General features: G+C 39.2%; 1 protein-coding gene across 7 annotated transcripts in view; it reads right to left on the minus strand.

Annotated features, from left to right (window-relative positions):
- The window catches only part of ccser1 (coiled-coil serine-rich protein 1), a 266,374-nt gene that overhangs the window by 179,890 nt on the left and 64,147 nt on the right, over window positions 1-22,337 (minus strand). For all 7 annotated transcript variants that reach the window (XM_015340413.2, XM_015340415.2, XM_015340417.2 and 4 more), the window contains one exon: window positions 12,525-12,732. In XM_015340413.2, coding sequence (XP_015195899.2) covers window positions 12,525-12,732 — 208 coding nt within the window. The remainder of the gene's footprint in view (window positions 1-12,524; window positions 12,733-22,337) is intronic.

Here is a 22,337-nt window from a genome sequence, read left to right on the forward strand (position 1 = left end):
AGTGTGAACAAAGGCAGTAAGAACACAAGGTTGTAATGAAGAATGGTAGCATCTGAGATGGGAGGCTATTTGACCCATCCTATTTGATTAGCTTACTAGTAGCTTAGTGATCAAATAATCTTATTAGGCTGTTTCTTAAAGGATCCCACAGAGTGAGCTTCAGCAATGGGCCAGATAGCCTCCTCACATAGTAGTGGATGCTTCTTCTGCATTCCCACAACTCTCTGTGCAAAGAAGCATCTCCTACGCTCTATCCTGAAAATCCCTTAATATAACTGCCACTTGTATCCACTCGGGAATCTCTGTTGATCGTTGAGAAACTGTAGAAACAATCTACCGAGCTATGTTGTTGTAGCCGATTCCCTGGCTTTTTTCAAGACAGTTGGAAACTAACTGATACCGGGATTTCATCCAAACAAGCTAGATGAACAAAAAGGCTTCCCCTTGTTTTTGACCTTTCCTATGTTACATTTTTGTAGTATCTTTCTATTTTTATTCTGAACTATGGAATTTTGTGCCATCAAGAAACCAAGCTTTGAATCGTAACACAAAGATTTTTTTAATAGAACTGAAACCCTTTAAACAAAAATCCCCCTTAAGACTGTTCCTGTCAGTCCTGCAACAATCAAGATTAATATTTCACATGCTGCAGATTATGATTTTTATTGCTAAGATGGAAAACAAAGAATATGCGAGTTTGCCGCAGGTAAAATGATTCACAAAATATCTTAGCTAGTTTACGTAGAATTGAGAAATACTTGAATAAAGCAAGGCACAGTGTACTCTGATTTTCTAAATTGAGAAAACAAACGTCATTCAGATTTTCTTAAGTACTGTATGTTCAAGGAAAAAGTGCATGACTTATCTGATGAACTTAGAAAATTTGTTTATTTCAATACACAATACTCAGTACCTAGCTCATGGAAATGGATGTAGTGTTTGTTTTTTAGCTGTTTTTGCTTTTCGACAGGAGATAGCTAATGGAGAAAAACCACATGGTGACATCAAATGAGCCACCACAACTCAAAGAAAAGATGAGAAATTATGATTTGCATATGTTCACATGTGAAGCTCACAATCATTAGTGAGGGATGCTGCAAAAAAACGCTGCCTCATTTCAAGCCTCTTTCCACCCATGGAAACAGCAAAGCCCCTTCAGGACGCTGGCTGAACTGGGCAAAAAATACTAAACCCTGCGGGCTGGTAAAAAGTACTGGATAAGGTTAAGGCCACATGGAATACAATTTGAATTACGTGATAAATAACTAATTCCTCATATTTTTAAAGTGCTTTGTGTCCCAAATTATCTCAAAGATATTAACATGTATGTGGGGACCCACTTCATCTACCACTGAAATGCCTTACCCACCTGGGTCACACATGGCAGCCTTTCTATGCTAGCAGCCCCACTGCACAGAAGATCAGGCAAAGAAATTAGAAATTACTGAATCCAACAAAAGGAGGTTTCTCAAGAGATACAGTATAGCCAAATGTAATTTAGGCAGGCTGAATTGTGCAAGCTCAATTTAGTCACGACAACACGTGATTCCCCTTACCCAATTTTTGAGTTAGGATGTCAGTTTAAAGTCCCACTTGAAGGATGGCACCCACAGCAATGTCCCCTGTGAGAGGTCTCCCATCTCAGTCCTGACCGACCAGGCCCAGCCTTGCTTGGCTTCTGAGATCCAACAAGATCAGGCCACAAATTGATAACGAAAACGAACAGTACTGAACAGATCACTTCCTACAGGAAATATTTCTTTGGACTTTCTTGTTTCTTGCATTGACTAAAATGAAATTCAAGCCATTTCATAGCAATGCTTTTCAAAACTGCACCATATTTATGAGAATTCAGCAGTTTGTTTGTGGTTTAGCAATTGTGCTGCTTCACTGGTCTTGAATCTTTAATGGTTGTGATTTTTGAGCAGTACTGCCTATCTCTGAATTGCAGAACTTCCTCTTTTGCGGGTAATTAAATTCAACATTCAAAATACTGTTTTACCTGACAAGGAATGGCCCATAAAACACCAGTGGGACGGATGCCAAATAGCCAAAACAGCCTTGAATTTGACATAATTCAGCCTTTTTCTGGGCAAAGTGCCCCTAGCCACAGGCAGATTAGTAGTTCTGTATTTTTTTGCTTTCAAGAAGACATATTGCAAGCCTACTGCATGGTAGAAGAAAACCTTTTAGCTTTCATCTAACACACAATTACAATTTTTTGTACATGGTGCTCGAGATGTAGTGTTCAAGAGAGCAGACTATGCAGGCCCATGAACATAGATACAAATATAGATACAAATAATTATTAAGTGTTTCTTTTTGTAAAATCAACGCACTTTAGTTAAAAAAATGTGATTGTTTTTAGCAGTGTAAGTTGTGCTGGTTATAGTAGTAGCCATAGAATTAGTATTCAGGAAAGAGTGGCTGGTATTTGTGTAAAATACCATTCCCTTCCAAGCTTAAGATAGGAGTCAGCAATATAACATGGACAGTGCCGCATGCCAGTCTGAAGTGCTCTCCCAGTGAGATGCAGATTTATATGCTTAGAATAAAGTCAGTTTCATTATTGTAAAGCATGCAAGATGGGCTGTAAATTAGTGAAGGTATTTAAAGTTTTTAGATCCCATCAGTAGCAGCTTTGGACCTAGGTACACTGAAGACAATTCAGTTAACCCAATAATAAGTTCAACAGCCATAAGGAAGAACTCAGATGGAAGGAAAACCAGAGACTCATGTGATGCTGAGGGCCAGATGGGAGGGCCACTGGGAAAGGACAATGCTAAAGCAGGATGGCTAAGCACAGGCTTTGAGAGAGGAAAACCACAAGGCCCATCGGCCTCCAATAACTGACACATAGACGATGCCCTGATCATTTCAGATCTGAGCAAAATGCAGCCCCTCCACAGCTATTCAAAAAAAGGCCTGCCTATTACTTTCAGACAAATGCCTACCATCTAATCGAACTAACTACATCATGCTTGTTGCAGACCTCTGGGTTTAAAAGCATGTCCTTATGACAGGATCCTTTAGCTTTGTCACAGCGTTCCTTCTAGAGAGAATAATGTGATAGCCATGACAGGAAAACTCCTCAAGGTCAGGAAGGAATGCTAACAGTCCATGTCAAAGCCTCTAAGATATTTTTAATGGACTTCTTCATCCTCCTTATCCAAACTGAAATGGAATCTGCATATGTTCCTATCTTGTAAGTTTATCACACCTCACCCGCTTTTCACCCTGCATGTGCATTTGAGAGACCACAGGATAAACAGCTTCACTGCCCGTCTACAGAGTGGATCGCCTCTGAGCTCCAGGAGGAGGGGAGTCTCTGAATACCATTTGTCCTAACAGAAGAGAATAGTGAACTATAGCCTAAAGGACTGCATATGTCAATGAGGTGAATTTTTTTAAAGGTCATTTATGGGAATATGAGGATATGTGCCTTCAACTGTGTTTTTTCTTTAATTAAAAGTAACTTTTTTAAAACTTTCTGCCCGAAGTCACTACAGTGGAAATGCTTCTGAACTTATGTCAGCCTCCACGAGATGCACTGAACTCTCAACTGCACAAAACAAGACCACGATCAGCCACTGGGGTTACTTTGGTCCATGCAAGCAAAGCTCACTATCTAGAACTGCCTGGCTTTGATGGTAACAAAAACAACCAAAGAGAAGTTTTCGATCTGTAAGTCAGATGCTGAAACGCAGAACGAGCTTGCCTTTCACATTGAAAAAACTTAAATCTCTAGGAAGGTTATGTTTTAATGTTGCTTTAAGGTATGAAGCCCTGAACCGCTTAGCAGTCAGATCAAAGAGTTAAGGAGATTTCACCTCTACTGCCTGTCTTAAAAGCTTTAGAAAAAGGTAGATACACAGTTTTGTACTGCCACAAATTCCTTCACTGATCGTATCTGTGAGCAAGTTTAGATAAGGTTTACCTTTTCTAAATCTATTTTCTACAATATTTTGTTTATACAGGTAATCTTCCCAGGAAGGACTTAAGAATTCCAAAATCCAACATGTCATACTGTACTGTACATATATGCACTGATTAGTAGCTCACATCTCTGTTGGTGTATCATCATCAAATTAGTAATTTTACAGTTAGCTGGCAAAACCTCTTCAGTGGTTGATATTTTAAAGCCCAGTACTGCATTATCATTACTATTCAGCACAATCAGTTTGAACTTGACAAGACAAAGTCATTTGTATCAAGTGCTCCTTTGCCCCCTGGAGCATCTGCTTCTATCATGCCACCACCATGGGCTGGACGATGGGCTTGAGAAGACACTGGTGACTCTACATTGCCAAACAGTTTCCTGTCTGTGGTCAATTTCACACTTGTGACAAGAACCCACTAATTTGATCTTTTAACGGGGTGTAAAAAAGGGAACGTAACACCCTGTAATTTCTCTGCCATTTCAGAAAAAGCCATACCATAACTCTTTCATTTCCCTAAAATGAAGACTATAGCAAAAAACAACACATCCAATTGATTCCAACACTCATGCGCTGTGTTTTTAATGACTCGATATATTTGGTTAATGCTAATCTGACAAAGACCTTGTGTGCTTCAGAGGGCATTTTAACACACTATGAAATACTCCACTTAAAAACTGAGATTCCCTTTTAACTATTATGGAGTTTAGTTTCAGATTCATTAAAATACAAGGTAATGAGTTACCTAAAATCTTTGAAGGTGTTTAAACCTCATGACTTGTCATTCAAAACCCCAGGGCAGCCCAGATAAAGTCAAATTGGTTTTTTGGGAGTTTTGTATTTCAGATTATTAGGCGTGTACAGAATGCTATCACTGACAGCTTTATTCTAAAAGAAGTGAGCCAGCTGAAATCACAGTACAGCACCAGTGCAAAGTCAGTCTGAGTTCAAGATCATATTTTTTAAGCAAATAAAATGCAAAAAGGAAAAGAAATCTTGTTAGTAAGCAGTTTACACATTGGAATGGAAGTTCAGACAAAAATCTGCAAGTTAATAAGACTGGCTGAGGATGGGCTCGCAGACGCATTGAAGAGGGCATCATTGGAGGGCAAACACTCGACTGTTTAATATTCATATCCTTCTGTTTTGGGCTTTGTTGTCTGACCTTTCCCTTTTGTCATCTAATTTCTTTTTTATTTATTTTCAGTGTCAAAAAATTATTTTCAATTTATTTTTGAGAGAAAGGCCAAGCAAGGTAAGGGAGCTGCTGCAGAACTGTTCATCCTCAACACAGTGAAAACTCTGTGTTTCCCTTCTGGTTTACAGACAATCAGGGGTCTATGCACTGAGTTCATATAAAATACATTATTATATTAAATCTAACAAAAATAAACCAATAAGAATGCAATATATAACATTTAAAAAATACAAATTACAAAGTGATTAAAACAAATGCATATTGGTTGCAGTTTTAATGCCTCTTGCAAAGACAAGTGCTCAAAGATCAGAGATACTATCTGATTTGCACTCCTTTGTCTTCACTTGAAAGCTATTCATTAGTGTTGAGTGCAGTTTTAAACAAGGTCAAATATCACCCTGGTCCGCCTGCCCGTGTATAAAAAGTCATGCTTCCTCACTTCCGCTATGTTTTTAGGCATCCCTCCCTCACCCCAAGCCTTTGCAGTAGCCCCCTCATTAAAAGGGTCACCTCAATAAAGGAGTCTTGGAATCAGGCTTCTTCTCCACCTTCATTAGGGTTTGACCGGACTACCGAAATGGGTTTTTTAGTATCAGTCCTGTGAAGGTTTTACCTTGTCCTTAATGCAAGTAAATTGGGACCCACAGGTCTCACAGTATCTAACCAAACATATTTTCATTCACATTCCCACCATACACACACACAAACAATTCCAAAACTAGGTCACATGAAGGAAGGTGGTAACCCATCACTTCATATCACACTCCGGAGTTTGTGCTTGTGTGGTGATGACTTCAGTCTGTGTGTTTGCTGTTTTTCATTGTGGAAGGCCCCCAACTATCAAGTACACTGTCATGTCAGTCAGCGCCATGTCTTCAGTGCTCCTTCCAATATGGCAAAACCTCTGGAAGCTGAAGAGTTAAACCAGGCCCACACCAAGCCTCACAGAGGGTAAGGTTTATTGTGCTCTTTTTTACCACACAGGATCATCTTTCTCGGACTAAACAATTACATTTTCTTTATGAACAAGCTAGAACATTTGATAACTTTGCCATTTTGTTAGGCTGGAATGACAGAATGCTGGAGGAGTATCATGTACAAAATGTTCGCAAACAAGAGGTTTCACTGCCTAGAGTAGCTTTTATCATTTAACAGTTTAGAATTTAACTGAAACTAATAAAATGTTACAATTTCCAGACGTTGGACTGTAATATTTCAAGAACTGATTAATAATCAGCTTCAAATTGATCTTAATATTCCAGAAAACTTTCCTGAAACAGTTTATTATAAGCCCCAGCTTATTTATCTAAAGAGAGGAGACATCTGTAATTGGCTGTGCAAATTCTCATTAAAACTGCAATAATAAGAAAGATCAGTACTTACATAAGAAATGCATTATGTGGGTCTTATTGATTTAATCAAAGTTCATATCAGTTATAATAAGATTAATAAGCAATATCTAATGTGGAAAAATGCTCAACACATTTAAAATATCAATAATAGCACCAATTACAATACATGCAGGTATTTATTCTTCTCTCTGGAATACTACAATTCTGGTAGTGAAAAATCAAATCAAACTTTTATTTAAATGTATTATTTATTATTTATGATTATTTAATTTATAATTTTGAAGATATCAGAACTTTAGCTTTGTGCTCATGCCATTAATTATATGGATAAGGAAAAAAAAGATGAAACATCATGGAACATAAGATGTGGAAAAATAATTGCATAGTAAGTTTGAAAACCCCAAAGAATCCAGGTTCTTCAGATGTGACAAAAGAGGTTAACTGCTGCCCAATAACTAATGTGCTAGCAAATTATATTAAAGACATGAGGGAAAAAAGCACAAGGAGAAAATATTCTTTCAGACTCTAAAACAGTACATTTTTATGTCTAACATCTCCATAACCTTAGAATTGGTGAACAGCTTGACATTTTTCGCAAAAACATGCACACGTTTGTCATCCAATTTGCAAACAAAATCCCAGTGTTGCCGCAGTGATGCTGTATCATTTAGGCCATATAAATAGGGGCATATTATCACTCCTATTATAACTGATGCGGATGAGCGTAACTACACTGTGACTGGCCCTTGAGCAGTTAGGTGGCTTGAATCTGTGAGTGCAAACACTCTCCCCCCCCCAGCACTATAGCTGTCCTAGGAAAACAAAAATATGCTTGAAGATGCTAAGGCACTTATTAAAGCAGTTCTGAAACCCCAAATTCCTGGGGTAAAAGAACAGTCACTTATTTTTAAGCTTTTTTTCTGTTCTGTGTCCGAATGATGCAATGAATTACACAACTAACTGTTGTCAATATTAAGATGAGACTGATCAAATTAAAGCTCATTCTTGAGATGCAATTAAGATACTTCAAGATATGCAATTATTATATCTTTGATGGCTGTGTTACACCCCTGTACACTAATCTCATCAGCTAAGCACAGGTGGACAGTACTAGGAAATTCCAAGGAAAAGCAGTTAGCTGCTTTAAGTGGTGTTGGTAGACCAGTAGGTGGCGCTCTTTCCTCTGGATCAAAGCTGCATATTATGAAAAGGGTTTCTATTGCAGGCCCAGAACAAACAACACAGAGTATCCTGAAAAGAAGTGACCTCAATTTGTGATGCTTAATTTAGCCCTTATATTTGGGTTATGGCTGACATACTAATTCAGACCATTGGTTCTCTATCCTTGTCCTAGAGTAGCCCCGTGTCTGCTGGTTTGTGCTCCAACCCAGTTCTTAGCCACAATTTTCTATTTGAGGTCATTTTTTTAAAAATTGCTTGCAGCTTTTAAAAACCTGAACGAGTTTCTGACTGCCCCCTGTTCAGGTATGCACCCCAATTGAATGGATGTAAGCAGAAAGTAAAAGCCTTACTCACGTGACAGCTGTCTGTTACAATGTAATTCCCACCTATGACTGTTCATAGTCAGTCGATCATCTAGTAACATCTACTTAGTCAGAAATAAAGGAGAGAAATCTTAATTGACACGTTGAGAAGAGACAGGATACAGTTCAGTGTGCTGTCAGAAATAAATTTTAACGAGGGTTTTTTTTTTACACGAAGGACAAAGTGTGAAAACAAGTGCAAAAGAACAGTCAGATCAGTTACAGGCATCAATCAGCACTTGTGATTAAGAGCCCAGTTGGAAAAAAAAAACAGCCGACACAGGGGTCCTTCAGCACCAGCAGTGAGAGCGACTGGTGTAAACGATTTATTCAGAATACTCATTTGCCTGTCCATTAACTTTTACCCTTGATGATCACCTGCTTGAAACCAAGGACACCTGTGACAACAGCTATATTCCCAATAATATTTTCTTCTTCTGCAGCTTTTTGGTTTTGATTACGCAGCACTGCTTTATTTGTGCTGCTGCTGTGCAGTAAGTAGTGCACAGTACGACACGTTTAAACTAAGAGCTGCTCTCAGGGGAAGCTTTTTTAAAGTTCTGCAGCAGCAAAGATGGTTTTGTGTTCCACTGATCTATACTTGGAAGCATCAGGCCTGCACAAGCTCGGCAGACGCCGGCACACCTGTTCAGACTCGGGGCACCTGGAGATCTTGTGATCCATTGAGTAAAGCGGTATTCCGGCTACCTAATGCAGACAGGTGTATGCCAACTATTCTGATACTGACAATACTCCTTGTGTGTAAAATGCCAGCTGAATTCAGGGTACTGCTGATTCAGGGAGGTTCAGCAAGAGATGTTAGACAGGTTCTCATCACTGCTTTTAAATATTGTCTGAGTTAAAGTGTCAAAACAAAGGGGAAGAAAAACATAGTGACAAATACCAGTTTCTTTCTTGCGACGTAGGTGAAAATTGGGGTCTTGTTCTAGGAACAGCAGGGGTATACAGATATTACCAAAACCACCCTCTGGATTCTGACAGCATTGTATATGAGACCTGGGACAGCAGTGCTTTATTGTATACATAATGGTCACGCGTAGTTAATGGCATCATTGTTTTGTTCTTGTAATGAGCACATTACAATGGATGCGGAAATTGAAAATTAGACGCACGTAACAGAAAGATGCCTTACAGGTACAAATTGTTATTTGATTAATCATGTAATGAACCATAACAAAAATAGCTGATTACGTTTATTACCAGCCAGACATAATTTAGTTTTGTTTGTACTAGCAAGGCAGATATTAAAGGGCTATTATTTTAAAATTAAAACAGCCCTAAATTTCAGTTTCAAACAGCTAAAAGCTAAACTGCTGGCATCTCGATCAAGGAGCATGAAATTCTGGTGTCCAATGCTCTTTGTATAAAATAATACATCACAAGAGCACCAAGCAGCAACTATTACTAACAGAACACTGTCGAGAAACTACACTAATGATCCGTGTCCTTTTCCATACCTCATTCCTCTCCTTATGATTTCAGATCACGGAAATGGTAACAACTGATTTCTGCAGCCTTAAAAAATAAAAAGAATGAGGTGGGAGACTCTATGACACACTGATGAGCATTGCGGAGTCATCATTGTGCGGGTGTGAGGGCTAAAAAAAGTAGAACCAACTGCCATTTGTTTCTAAACATGGCTAAGATATCCAATCTCTTTGAAGTAAAGTCATCCAGCAAATGCTGTCGTTCATCTATGCTTCTTTTTGATGGGATCAGTGTGAAAATTCCTACAGCTGGCACGGCCTCTGCTTTACACCAGCTCCTAATTCCCCACCACCGACAAAGCCCAAAACTGACTACAGCATTCGGGCCAATGTCGCGCACCTTTTTATTTTAATTGGTTTTATTTCACTGCATTAAACAGTGAATTGGTCTACAGTTTCAACAGACCAAATAGCTGCCAGCTCCGATGGCGGTGCTATCTGCTCGAGAGTATATTTTTCAGATGTTTTTGTGCTTCTTTAAAATATTTTGCAGCTTCTGTTCATGCTAATTTAAACTAGTTCCTTTTGTGTACCTTTCAAGAAAACTATAAAATTCACTCACTACAAAACACTTTCAACGCTAAATCTGCAACAGTACATTTCAGCTATTCCACTCCGATATCCATTTTAAATGGCCAAAGAGACAGCACAGAGGTTAGTGCTGCAGGCTCACAGCCACAGGGCTGTTATTGAGTCCCTCCTTCTGTGCTGGGGTAGCTTCTTGTTTTCTCTAGGTGCTCCAGTTTCCTCTCACCATCCCACGACATGCTGGTGAGGTTAATTGGAGTCATTACAATTGTCCCAGAGTGCCTGTGTGTGGCTGTGTGCCCCCACACTGGAGTGACATCCCATCCAACGCATGATCCCCCCACAAGCCCCCGACAGGAATAAGTAGCCTTCTTATTTGCCTTGGTTTATGTCTGGTATTGGATTCACTCTGGGGTTTTTTTTTCAGATGTTTTCAACTTTTATTTTTGCAAAATCGGATTAGAGGCCATTTGTTTCACCCTCCAGGTACAGGAAACGAAGCAATGTTTTAGTGTAACCCACAGCCATTAAAAAGGATTACATCCATCCAATATGGAAATGAAGATAACTGGAAAATCATCGCCGCTTTGAGTGAAAAAAAAATTGAATGTTCTATAAAACAAGCTAATCTCTGCGTTACACTGTCAGCTGCTCTAGCAAGCTATATACAAGTGATGCTACAACACGAGTAGCTAGGTAATCAAATGATAATCCACCAGATAAAAAGCTTTCAATGTTATAGATATGCATAACAATGTAATTGGAAGAAGTTCATTTAAAAAAAAAACAGAAAAGAAGGTAGAGTAAATGAATTCAATAAGAATGGGTTTTATTCTTCAAAGATAACCTGACTTTGCACAGGCACCTAATTTTTAAAAAGAGAGGTCTTTATTATTGACTTACCATGGAGAATTAAACTGGAATGCTATAGAACATTTACTGCTGGCGTTTTTCTAAAGGTTATCATATTAATAAAGAGCACCATTTGCTGAGACATTGTAATCTTCACACAGTGGAAATCACTGCGGGAGTGCACCAGTCACCCCTATTCTATTTTGGTAAGTGAATGCCGATGATATAATTCTCAATTTAAATCACAGTAGTAGCAAATATTTTGATTCTGAGCTGGAAAATTTAAACATTTCAGAATGACAAACATACCCTGTGTGCCACTGAGATTCCCCATGCAATGGTCAAATTATATCAGAAAAACAGAACCTGAAGCCTGATATCCTGCATACTAAACTACAGATTACGAAAGCACACAGGAAACAAGGCGACGTCAGTCAACAGCAAGCTAGTTTAAGATGTGCTAAGGTGATGAGCACAGTATTCATGGGCTCAGCTTAAACCCATTGGCGGAAGATGCCAGGACAACTCCACATGTCATGTTATATCATAGTTTGGACATCCATTACCATTCTCATGAACACTTCTGCACAGGTAAGGTTAGGCAATAACCTCTGTGGAAGCTATCCTTTTGTCACGGCTAGGATGTTAAATTAACATGACTCTTGGCATACATGCAAACGGTATACTTGGTATATGTGCAAACATTTGCATTCACATCCCTATGGTAATGAGTGTGCAATGTATGCTATATAATCTAGTTTTAACTCTCACGGATTCTGATTTGAAGTGAAGTTTTTATTTAGACAAGCAAGTATTCTGTTGGCAGTAGCTGTCTGCTTGTCAATGTCACATACATATCAGCTGTCAACTATCTTAACAGAGAACCAAAGAACAGGGGACATTTTATTTGTTTTGATGTGTACAATATTAATATGTAATGCAGCATGCTGCTGATGTTACTATTCTTAATCCTTGTTCTCTTATTATTGTACGCACATGATGCTGATCGGTTAATCACTGAGATCATTATCACTGTTATATGACCGTCAGATTTAAGGTGAATTGTGATGTGTCCTTGTGCAGCCTTGAAAGAAGCCCATTTCAGAACCATGGCTGGATAGTTTCTTCCATACTCCCATAACCTTCTGTTTAAAAACTGCCTCCTGGTTTCTGTTCTAAATGCACTTCTCTACATTTTCCACTTAAGGTTTGTATTTCATTTCTGATAGTGAAGAAGTCCACTGGGTAGACTTTCATCAATGCCCTTGAGTACTTTGAATACTTGGTTCATGTCCACTCATAGTCTTTGTAGCTCAAGGCTAAAAAGATTTAATTATTCCAGCTTGTGAGAGAAGGACATTTCTCCAAGCCTGGATATATACTTGGTTGCTCTTCTTTGGACTGATTCTGGGGCAGAAATGCCACAGGAAATCACCATGATAGTAAAATTGAATTGTTTGCTTTCATTACACAGGGCCTCTCTGGTGATAGAGTTCTTTGTTTAAGTCATAAAAGGACTTGACTGTACAGAAAGAAGGTTCACTCCCTCAAGCTATTACTGAAAAACCATGCCTGGCTCAGAGACACAGGCCAAACCCCCCTACCTCCTGCAGGGTCCTCTTGAGTCTCAGCAGCAAGGTCTTCACCGAGGTGCAGTCTTGCAACATCAGGCGGAAGGGCAGGGCTTCCAGGCCCACCAGCTCGTCCTCCCTGGGGCGACAGCTGTCCGCCGCAAGGCCTCCCAGCGCGCAGCTGGCTGGGGCACGGGAATCAGCTGCCCGGGCCTCCTTCGGCGAGCGGACCGAGCCTGACCTGGCAGGAGAGCAACATGATATGACATAACAGGACGCAGAGGTCTACCCAGTAGTGCATTCATACTGTTCCCAGGCTCAGGCAAAAAATCATACAGAGATGTATCTGTATTCATACACAGCTGTGTGTGCTGACCTCATAACTGCTCTCTCCTCATACAAAGCTTTTTTACCCAGTCCTTAACAGCCCAGTCAACAAGACCATCCTGTCAGTGCTAATCTCTACTCATGCTTGATCAATATACAGCTAGTGATTCTTTTCTTAACTTTAAATCCTTTAAAACCACCTTCGTTTAGTAATTTCCTTACTACATGATCTAACAACGTACTGTGATTCCAGTGACTTCCTGCTCCTGACTACAGTATGTGGTGGGGAGAGTTGAAAGGTCATGTTCATGGATTGGGCGCTGTGTTATTTGTATATTGTGTGGAGTTGTAAATTATTGCCCAGCATTATAATTTCAGGAGATGTACTGTATTTCTAAATATTTTAGTAATATATCAAAATGTATCATTTTTTTCCTTTGGCAATAAATATGGCAGTTTAAACATGCTTCATAAGAGTAAAAGGTTTCATAGCCAAGATATATGATATTAAAGATATACAATTTCATACACTGTAGGCAAACATGCACAGAGCCAGTGGGTAGGAAGATATTATTGCAGGACATATTGTTTGAATCAAATGGTTTCTCATGAGCTCTGTGCTTAATCAACAAAGTTCCAGTATTACTGCTCATAATGCCCTACACAAAAGTGCTACATGTGTTTCACTGGGGTTCTCAAAGTTCTGAGAAAGCTATATTTTCTAGGCCATCCATTCAGTTCCATAAGAACTATTTCATATTACAACATACAAGAGGTGGGCATATCATCCCCAAAAAATCATCTGGATATTAAAAAATTGGAGTTATTCTAAACAAAACCCAGTTCCTCAACATCTCTCTTGAGGCAAGGTGTTACTCTTAGTATTTCCTGCAGAAGCCTGCTGGTTCCAGATTAACTGAACACCTTGAGAAACTGCAGATTTTTCAGGTTGCTCATAAGCTGAAATAAATGAATGCATAAACCGAGCCTGACTAAATAATTTGTTTTGTTCATTTTTAGCTGACAAAGGCTCCCACTGCTCAAACTGCATGAACAGCTGATCTGTATTATTTATTTCTGGGATAAAAAGTCTGTTCAAATTAGGGTGACATATATATTAGCAGAAGCCAAGAGTAATTTACCTAATATATGTAACTGCAAAAAAAAAATAATAACGATGCAGCATAATTCAAGATTGTTTTTTATTTAATTCTGCTTTGTGATATTTACTGTAGGTAACAATGGCATTTCAGCAAATGAGTAATCATCGATTTTACATCCAGGTATTCTGTGGTAAGCCAGCAACCCTAATATTTGTGCAACCTTTGATTTGGAGCCAATAAAGGCAGCTCAGGTCCAGGACAATCCTACAGCAACATAACAGATGGTCTTTAACAGGCATTTTAATAGGAGCAGCAAATGCATTTTGAGATAGTTTAATGACCCAAGAGCATCACCAACACTTGAACACTTGACAACATTTTACACATGAAGCCATGTGTTTATCCAATAAAATGCAAAGATGATGTTGTAATGAGATAACAATTAATGCAGCGTGTTGCAGATCAAAGCCAGATTGTCATAGGTATAATGGCAAAAAACTATAAAACAATCCCATTGCCATTCCAGTGATACAAGTGATTCAAAACATTACATTTCAAGGCAGATTCTGTTCTTTTTTAAATGCTGCTGAGCACCTGTCTCTTTCTAAGCCTTACGATTTCTGCTGTTGGAAACACTTGGAGATACACAGAGCATGAAGTCTGACATGATCAGGCTCATGTGCTCAGAGCTATGGCTGTGTGGACAGAAGGCAGCATGCGGACAGGTTTAGGGTGAGAAGCCTTTTTCTCCAGTCTTTAAAAGGACGTCACTAGGTGTTTCTTTTTTTGTAGGCACAACTGTGGTGCTCCCTGCAGCGCCGCCACCTGTCCAGGACGTTCGAGTTAGACAGCCCGTGTGTCCCCACAGCCCCTAGAGGGAGACCAGACCAGTGGAGAGTAGAAGCCTAGTAGTCCAGCAAGTCAAGGAAAACCCATCTGACTCAAGGCTGCTGGGGACATGCTGGCCCCAATGACCAAGTGCATGAACCAGCGATGTCCGGGTGACAGGTCTGAACCGAAGGGGAACAGGGAACCCCCAGGAAAAAAAAGCCCTAATTACCTTCATTAGATAATTTAAACATTAAAAGAACCTGATAAGGATTTCACTGATTCTACAGCTTTGGCAGTATCACCTTTCCTGAACTTGCAGAAAATTAAATGCACACAAGGCAAAGAGGAAAAGCATGACCTGGGTGCTGAATACAGAAAGTGAATCACTTTCTTTTCCTCGGTCTATTGCATGACATTAATTCAAAAGATCATAAACGTGTGAAATAAAATGCTTTTAAAGCTACTTTTAAAGCCAAATCACAACATTCCAGATTTCATTACTCCTTATGTACTCTTTGCTTTTCACATACTAATATGCATAAGCACATCACATGCATAATACTGGCTACAGAATGTCAATAGTCTTAGAGTGCCATCATTAATATTCATTATTCATATTCACAGCATTAATAATCAAGTTACAACAGGGGATTATGAAAGGACTTTGTTCCATTGCTCTCTGGCACTAGGATAGCTGAGGACAGGTCAGTGTTTGATAAATGTGAAACAATATCGACCCAACTGCGTAAGTTAGCACCTTCACAAATGCTAACTAGATGAATCAGGAAAAGAACCTGAGAAAGGCTCTACTGAGGCATCTCCTGACCATTCAGGCTGCTTCTCAGAGAGATTTTAATAGCTTCCCTTTAAAAAAACAGAATACATTTTGGAGTCATATCAGAAGGCCATGCATCCCTAATGTAGAAATAAGCTCAGCTCTGGTATTCTCTTTGCAGGGCAAGCACCACAGGACCACTTCTTTCAAAGTGTACCATTCACAGCGCTAGTCTAGTGTCAGTTTCTTCAGAGCTATCTCATTCTCCTCCTTCTGTGATCTTTGGGAATGCTTGACATTTAAACAGAAAGATAACGCAGGTCACTCATGGAGCAGGAGATCACTATAATTCGCTCTTTAGTGGTTCTGACAGCGATCAGTATCTGCAGTCAATTGTGTCTGAAACAAAGCTCAGCTCGCTAAAGGCACTTCTGAAGGCACTGGGAGCAGGGGAAAAGAGGTTACAATCAGAACCATTTCTCACTTTTATTGTTTTTTACAATAGTCTCCTAGCTGTGCAGATAAAGCTGACAGGTTTTTCTCAAGTCACAAGAAAATGACATTACGTTTCTGACTGTCACCTGCTACACAAAGGAACTGTCAAAAAAACATATTTTTGGTACCACCCTAGAAGAGTTTATGTACTGATCTACAGGAAAAGCCAAAAGGCATGCTAAACCTCACTACAAATTCATGCTGTATTTCAGTTTTACTGATACAGAAGAAAATGCTTTCTTTTGATTTTTTAAATCCTTTAAAAAATCCTTTAGCACAATTACAACAACAAAACTCTGTGACAGAGAACACAATCGCAGTTTGTCCCAGGTCTGCTGTCAATAACAAAATCTCCTTCTGACACACAAATACCATCCTAGAGCTCTGCAGGAGAACAACTCAGATGGTCCCAGAACAGACAAGATGTTATCAGAGCAGATCAGATGGTACCGTAACGGGTCAGACAGTACCAGGGCAGATCAGACAGTACCAGAATAGGTCAAATGGCATAAGAACAGGTCAGCCCTTCCATCAGGAGGCTCTCTACACCATGGATCTCCACAACTCTTCCCCACGCACCTGCGCCAGGCTCTAACACCTCATCCGTGTAGATGACCATGTGACCTCTGAACTCACAATGGCCATCCTGGAGGCGGGCTGTGATCCTTTGGTGCTGATACTGCTGATGGGTGATGGGTCAGGCACTTTGCTATCTTGATTAATGGCTATCCACTGTTGTTCCGGATCTGTTGCTACATCTCTCATTCATTTAAGGGACACAGCAGTCAACAGTCAGACTTGTTTCGGAAAGCAAGCCTGACACAAGCAGGGGAGAAATAGAAAGTGGATAAAAGATGCCTTGTGTCTTGTCTAGTAACAGCCTGTTTTTACTTGTGTCCAGTCTTGACTACATTACCTAGTCAGGTGACTGTGTGCCGCATTATGAGCTCAAAGTAGACTATTTTGCAACCAACACCACTGGCTCACTTTAAAAACAATTTAAAGAGCTGTCTCTAAGAGCTCCTGAACATAGCCACTAACTGACACAGCAGGGACTGGGATCTAGGTCTTGCTGAAGGCCGCCATTATCCAGATCTCTGGATAGAGACATTTTACCGGATTAACCCCTGGAACACATATTGAAGAAAATCCTTTAACAACGCATCTCATTTAAAAAAATATATCAAGAGATTGCAAGGTTCAAATACAGGGTAAATTAAAAAGAGAAGCTCATCTGCAGTTAATGAAATCCAGTCCAATCCAGTCTGTTCTCTTCTCAGTGCTCTAAAGTGGCCTCAAGAGAGAGATAAGTGGCTGATGAACTGAAGCAAAAAAAATGAAACCAAAAATATTTTCTGCATAATTTAAAAATGTGCTTACATATTCAACTCTTTCCAAAAAATTCAAATAAAAAATAAATCTTATTTTTGATAACTTTTTCCATGGGTGTTTTCTAGTTTACTGGTTAAGCATTAATTGGGGATTTTCAAGTCTGGAAAAGAAGCAGCAAAAAACAGCTGAAATGTTCTTTTTTCCCTGTTATATCCCTAAAAATTTATTTTAAAAGCTAGAATTACTCAATGTCTTTAGTCATAATGACATCATTCAAAATGGGCACTGTGGCTAAGGATCTGCACCTGTGGCTGGAAGGTTTCTGGTTCAAATCCCACGGCCAGCAGAGGAATCCTACTCCGTTGGGCCCCTGAGCAAGGCCCTTAACCCCAACTTCTCCAGGGGCGCTGTACAATGGCTGATCCTGCGCTCTGACCCCAAGCTTCTCTCCCTGTCTGTATGGAGCATGGAGAGCAAGCTGGGGTATGCTAAAAGACGAATTCCTAATGCAAGAAATTGTATATGGCTAATAAAGTGATCTTATTTTATCTTAAAACATTTTCAAAACTGATTTATATTAACATACAGTGTATTGGCATATATAAGAAACGCAGCAGACGTCAATATTGTAAGACAGACTCTTTAATGCAATGCCAGAGCAACAGATGTATCGCTTGCAAAGTGATTCACCTTAATCTTTTACACATCAAAATGTGCGTTAGATGTGGTAACAAATGATGAATTACTCGGTCTTGGCACCATTCATTGCCTATTGCTTAAAGAACGGAAATTGTATTACTAATCATAAAGAACACTATTTTTTTTCTTTCCCCCTTCAAGACATATATTGTAAATTGTCCCTGACGTGCTAGTTTCAACATTATGCGAAGCAGTCAGGAGAAATGTTTGAATATGACTGGGAGCTGAGGATCTGCTGGTTTCTATGGAAACAGGTGAAAGAACAGTTTGCTGCCTGCCGGCCCAGTTACCTGTTTGAAGCTGCAGCTGTAAACTCATCACTGTCATCCATCTCATGCACTAACAGCCAATGACTCAGAAAAGGAGGTTTTCTCCTCCAAACACCTGGCAGTGCCCAAGGAATGTCACCTTCACTTCTGTTAAGCTCAAGGCAAATCTGTACATTGACCACATTTGAAGAGAAGCTCAAATTAAAGCACCTTAAATACCTCTTTATTGGGAAACACAGCAAATTCCAGATTTCATAATGAAAATTGCATTGGGTTTTAAGCAGTCTATTAAAGAACATGGATGTAAGGGATCTTACTGTTGTACATCAGCCTCCTTCTCCTCACATTCCAACTATGTGAGGAGAAATACGAAGATAAGAACCATCTCAGTTAATCTGGTTTTCCGTGTTCTGTCGATCACATAAGATAAACTGACAGAAAGTTTCTAATGTTGTGCTGTCATGACAGTAAAATTCACACAATCCTCCAAACATGTGTCTATTTATTCAACATGTTTTGCAATGTTAAGACAGAAAAAAACTCCTTTAAAAGTCTCTGAAAAATCTGGAAGACTATAGGAACCACTCTGCTGTGGACTTCCACATTCCCAAGAGGCGCAAGATCTTGTGCAAGATCTTTTCATCCTTGTTTAACTCCTCTCCATTCATCTGAGTTTCATGGCACAGTACTGCAAACCAGCTCCCAGAACAGGGGACAGAACAAGCTACAGCGGCAGGCTAGGCAAGTGTGGGAAGATGAAAAGGATGTTTATTTCCTAATTACTCTTGACTGAAAATAAGATGAATCTCATGTGGGAAACTAAATCAGAAAACCCTCTTACAAATGGGAATACAGTATATATTAATAGACTTTTTTTCAGACAATCAAATAAAATTAGTAGACCTAGTAAATCAAGTCACAAAAACTGTTTTTTAACATTGACTACAGAAGGAGAAACATTTGAAAAAACTGATCAGAAACAAAGGCCGATTATTCTACATTTCAAAAGTTCTTTCAATGTTAAGGAGACCTCTGAGTGCCAAGCAAGCCTGCGTTTTGAGATCTGAGTAGATGACCAGCTTATACAAGTCTCAACTACTCCGGAGGATCCCAGACAATGTGTTTCACCTCCTTCTATATTTCATAATATAGAAAGAAAACAAAATCATACTTGGATGTGTTAACAAATGCCAGCACAGAACACAATATTAACAAATCACTGTTGATTTGGTCCATCTGCAGCAAAAAGCGGTGCGAGCAAACATAAGAGAGAGAAGAGAGGGAACCCATCTTGGATGGAAGACTTGCATACACCTAACTGGCATAGACAGTAGGCTGCCTGAGGCTAGCAGTTGCATATATGACCCGAGATCCAAACGAAAGGCATCTTTCAGAAGAGACACTTGCTTTAATGTGTCCAGGGCACTTCGGCTTTTTATTGCATATTGCTTTACTGAACCATGCTTCACACCGAATGTCAGTATAATTAGATATTGCAAGTGACTTTCGTCAGAGCACAACAAGCGCATTTTAAAATCTTGATGCTAAATGTCTTGAGTAGCCATCACTTACATATTGCGGATCTAAACTACAGTCACTTGTAAAGGCAAAAGCAAACTGTGCAAACTGTAAAGCACGGAGGAAGAAATAAGGTATAGCTGACAGGAACATGGCTGTGCACTGATTCAACAAGAAATCAGAAGACTTCATTACAACGTGACACATGACAAAGTGCTGATTAAACGTCTACATTTTCTGTGCCAATGACATTGTGATGCACATTCCTAATGTGTGGCATTAATACTGTATGTTCAAAACTGTCTGCAGCGTTTTAAAAGGAACATTAATGTTTTGCATTTTCACTCCGGCATTCACACAGGAGAAAACACTGTGACAGTATGAGGTTAAGTTGGCAGGAAAGATCATTAATGAAGGGGAAAAACATACAGTAGTCTTCTGAGAAAACTGCCACGTTACTGATATCAGAATATACAGTAATTAGACATAAGCTGTTTTCTTGAAAACGTATTAAGAATAAAGTTTAAAGAAAACGTAGGTCAACCACACATATTCTTACTCTTGTGTTGCACTGCATCATCTACTTGATGTACATTTTTTCAAAATATCTGAATTTCAAATTACAGTACTACGATGTTACAGTATTTGATGTATTTGTTTTGGCAGGCACTCTTCAGCTACACTTCTGGCGTGTGGAAAGCCCACTTCCACAAACAGGCCAGCACAGACACGGCCACATCATGCTAATCCCTCTGCAAGCCACTGTTACAGGCGCCACAAACTCAGATCGAGCTCCCTGCTCTTTCTCCAAGTCTGAGCCCCAGAGTCCTTAAATTCTACAGTAAGCGAGGACACTGTAAGCTGCTACTGAAAACAACCGCTTCTCTTAAAACTGCTGTGTGTGCCGTAACTCTGCCATTTCATTTTTTTAACCAGGGTTCTATACAAAAATGGGTTCTATTTTATCAAGGCTTCTGTGCACAAAAAATATTTTTATGTTTTGTTTTTGAAAAAATTACAAAAAAAAGTTACAAAACCCCAAACATAATGGTTGGAAGCTAAGCTGCTGAAATTGGAATGGTGATGGTTGTGCTGATATATTTCTGTGTAACATATATGTAATGTGCAGTATAAAACAAGATGGTACATTATAATTTTACAGATGTGGCAGAATTAAAAGAAGGAACCTGTGGTTCTTCTGGTGCTAACATGAATTTGCAGTAGTCCTCATTTAGACAATGCAGTAAACCAATGAACAAAAGCAGGTCAGACAAGTGTATGACTTAATCAGGAGATCAAGAGAAGCAGTTCTAAAATGGAATAACGATAACAATTCTCTAAATGGTATACTGGACACAAAATAGTTATTGACAAAGCCAACCCATAACATTATGCTCAGCAGCCAAACTAGAACACCAGATCAATGCTATAATGCAGAAGCACATTTGAGACCAAGAACTGGAGACACGTTCTTTTACACAGAGAGTGATTGGAGTCAGGAACGAGCTTCCAAGCCAGTTAAAGTCAGTTCCCTAGGAATTACCAAGAAATAGCTGGATTAAACCCTCAGATCAATAAACTGCTGGCATTCAAACTGGTACAATGGGCCAAACACCTCATTTACAGCTGTACTTACTCATGTAAACTGAATTCTCTTTATCTTTGTATTTCAGTCAAAAATTCAGAACCTTGAAAGGCCCAATAAGGATTTTTTCAAGCACAGCTCAGCAATGCAATATGGGTTTGGGGACACAAGTGGAAAATAAATCGGACAGCCATATCTCAAGAGCCTCCATGTTTCTTATTCAACTTCTAAGAACAAAAAAAAGAACGGGTGTTTTAAGAAAAAAAAATCAAGAGTCTGGCACAGAAATCTATTTAAACTGAATCACTGAAAATTTTAAATTTTCTAGATAGCTGTACACCAATTCTTTATATTGGCTTTGAGCCTGTAGTCAGTTTTATTTATAAAAATCCATGATGACAGATGTCGTAAAGTGACAGTCCTGAACCATGTATTTTATCCAGTATCACATATTGTTTGAGGCAGGTCACAAGGTTTGTCCTAAAATGTATTGCTCACATTACAAAATGATGTCTACAGAAATATTGTTAAAGTTAAAGGTACATCCTTAAAATTAAAGATGACAAACAGTATTGACCTCCCTAATTTTCTCTAACCTTTGGCATTTCTTGGTTTTTAAACTCTTATTTTTTACAATGATCGATGCTTGACCAAAGAGTGAATTTGTCTGACCTAGACATTATTTCATTGAACTGTTTTCTCAAAACCAGCATTAGCACCTGCTGTTCACATTAATTCTATTTAAATCAGCATTGATTTAGCCTGTAGTAGTTCAGGTGGGTAGCTGCGTCAGCATGCGTAGGCTGCAAAGGAACAAGTACAAGGTTTATTCCATGCTGAAAAAAATAAGAAAGATAACACAACGTTTGGCTGTGGAGCCTTCTCCAGGTGTGAGAAAGAAAAGGATTGATT

This window comes from Lepisosteus oculatus, chromosome 3 (genome assembly GCF_040954835.1).
Source record: "Lepisosteus oculatus isolate fLepOcu1 chromosome 3, fLepOcu1.hap2, whole genome shotgun sequence".
NCBI lineage: Eukaryota > Metazoa > Chordata > Actinopteri > Semionotiformes > Lepisosteidae > Lepisosteus > Lepisosteus oculatus.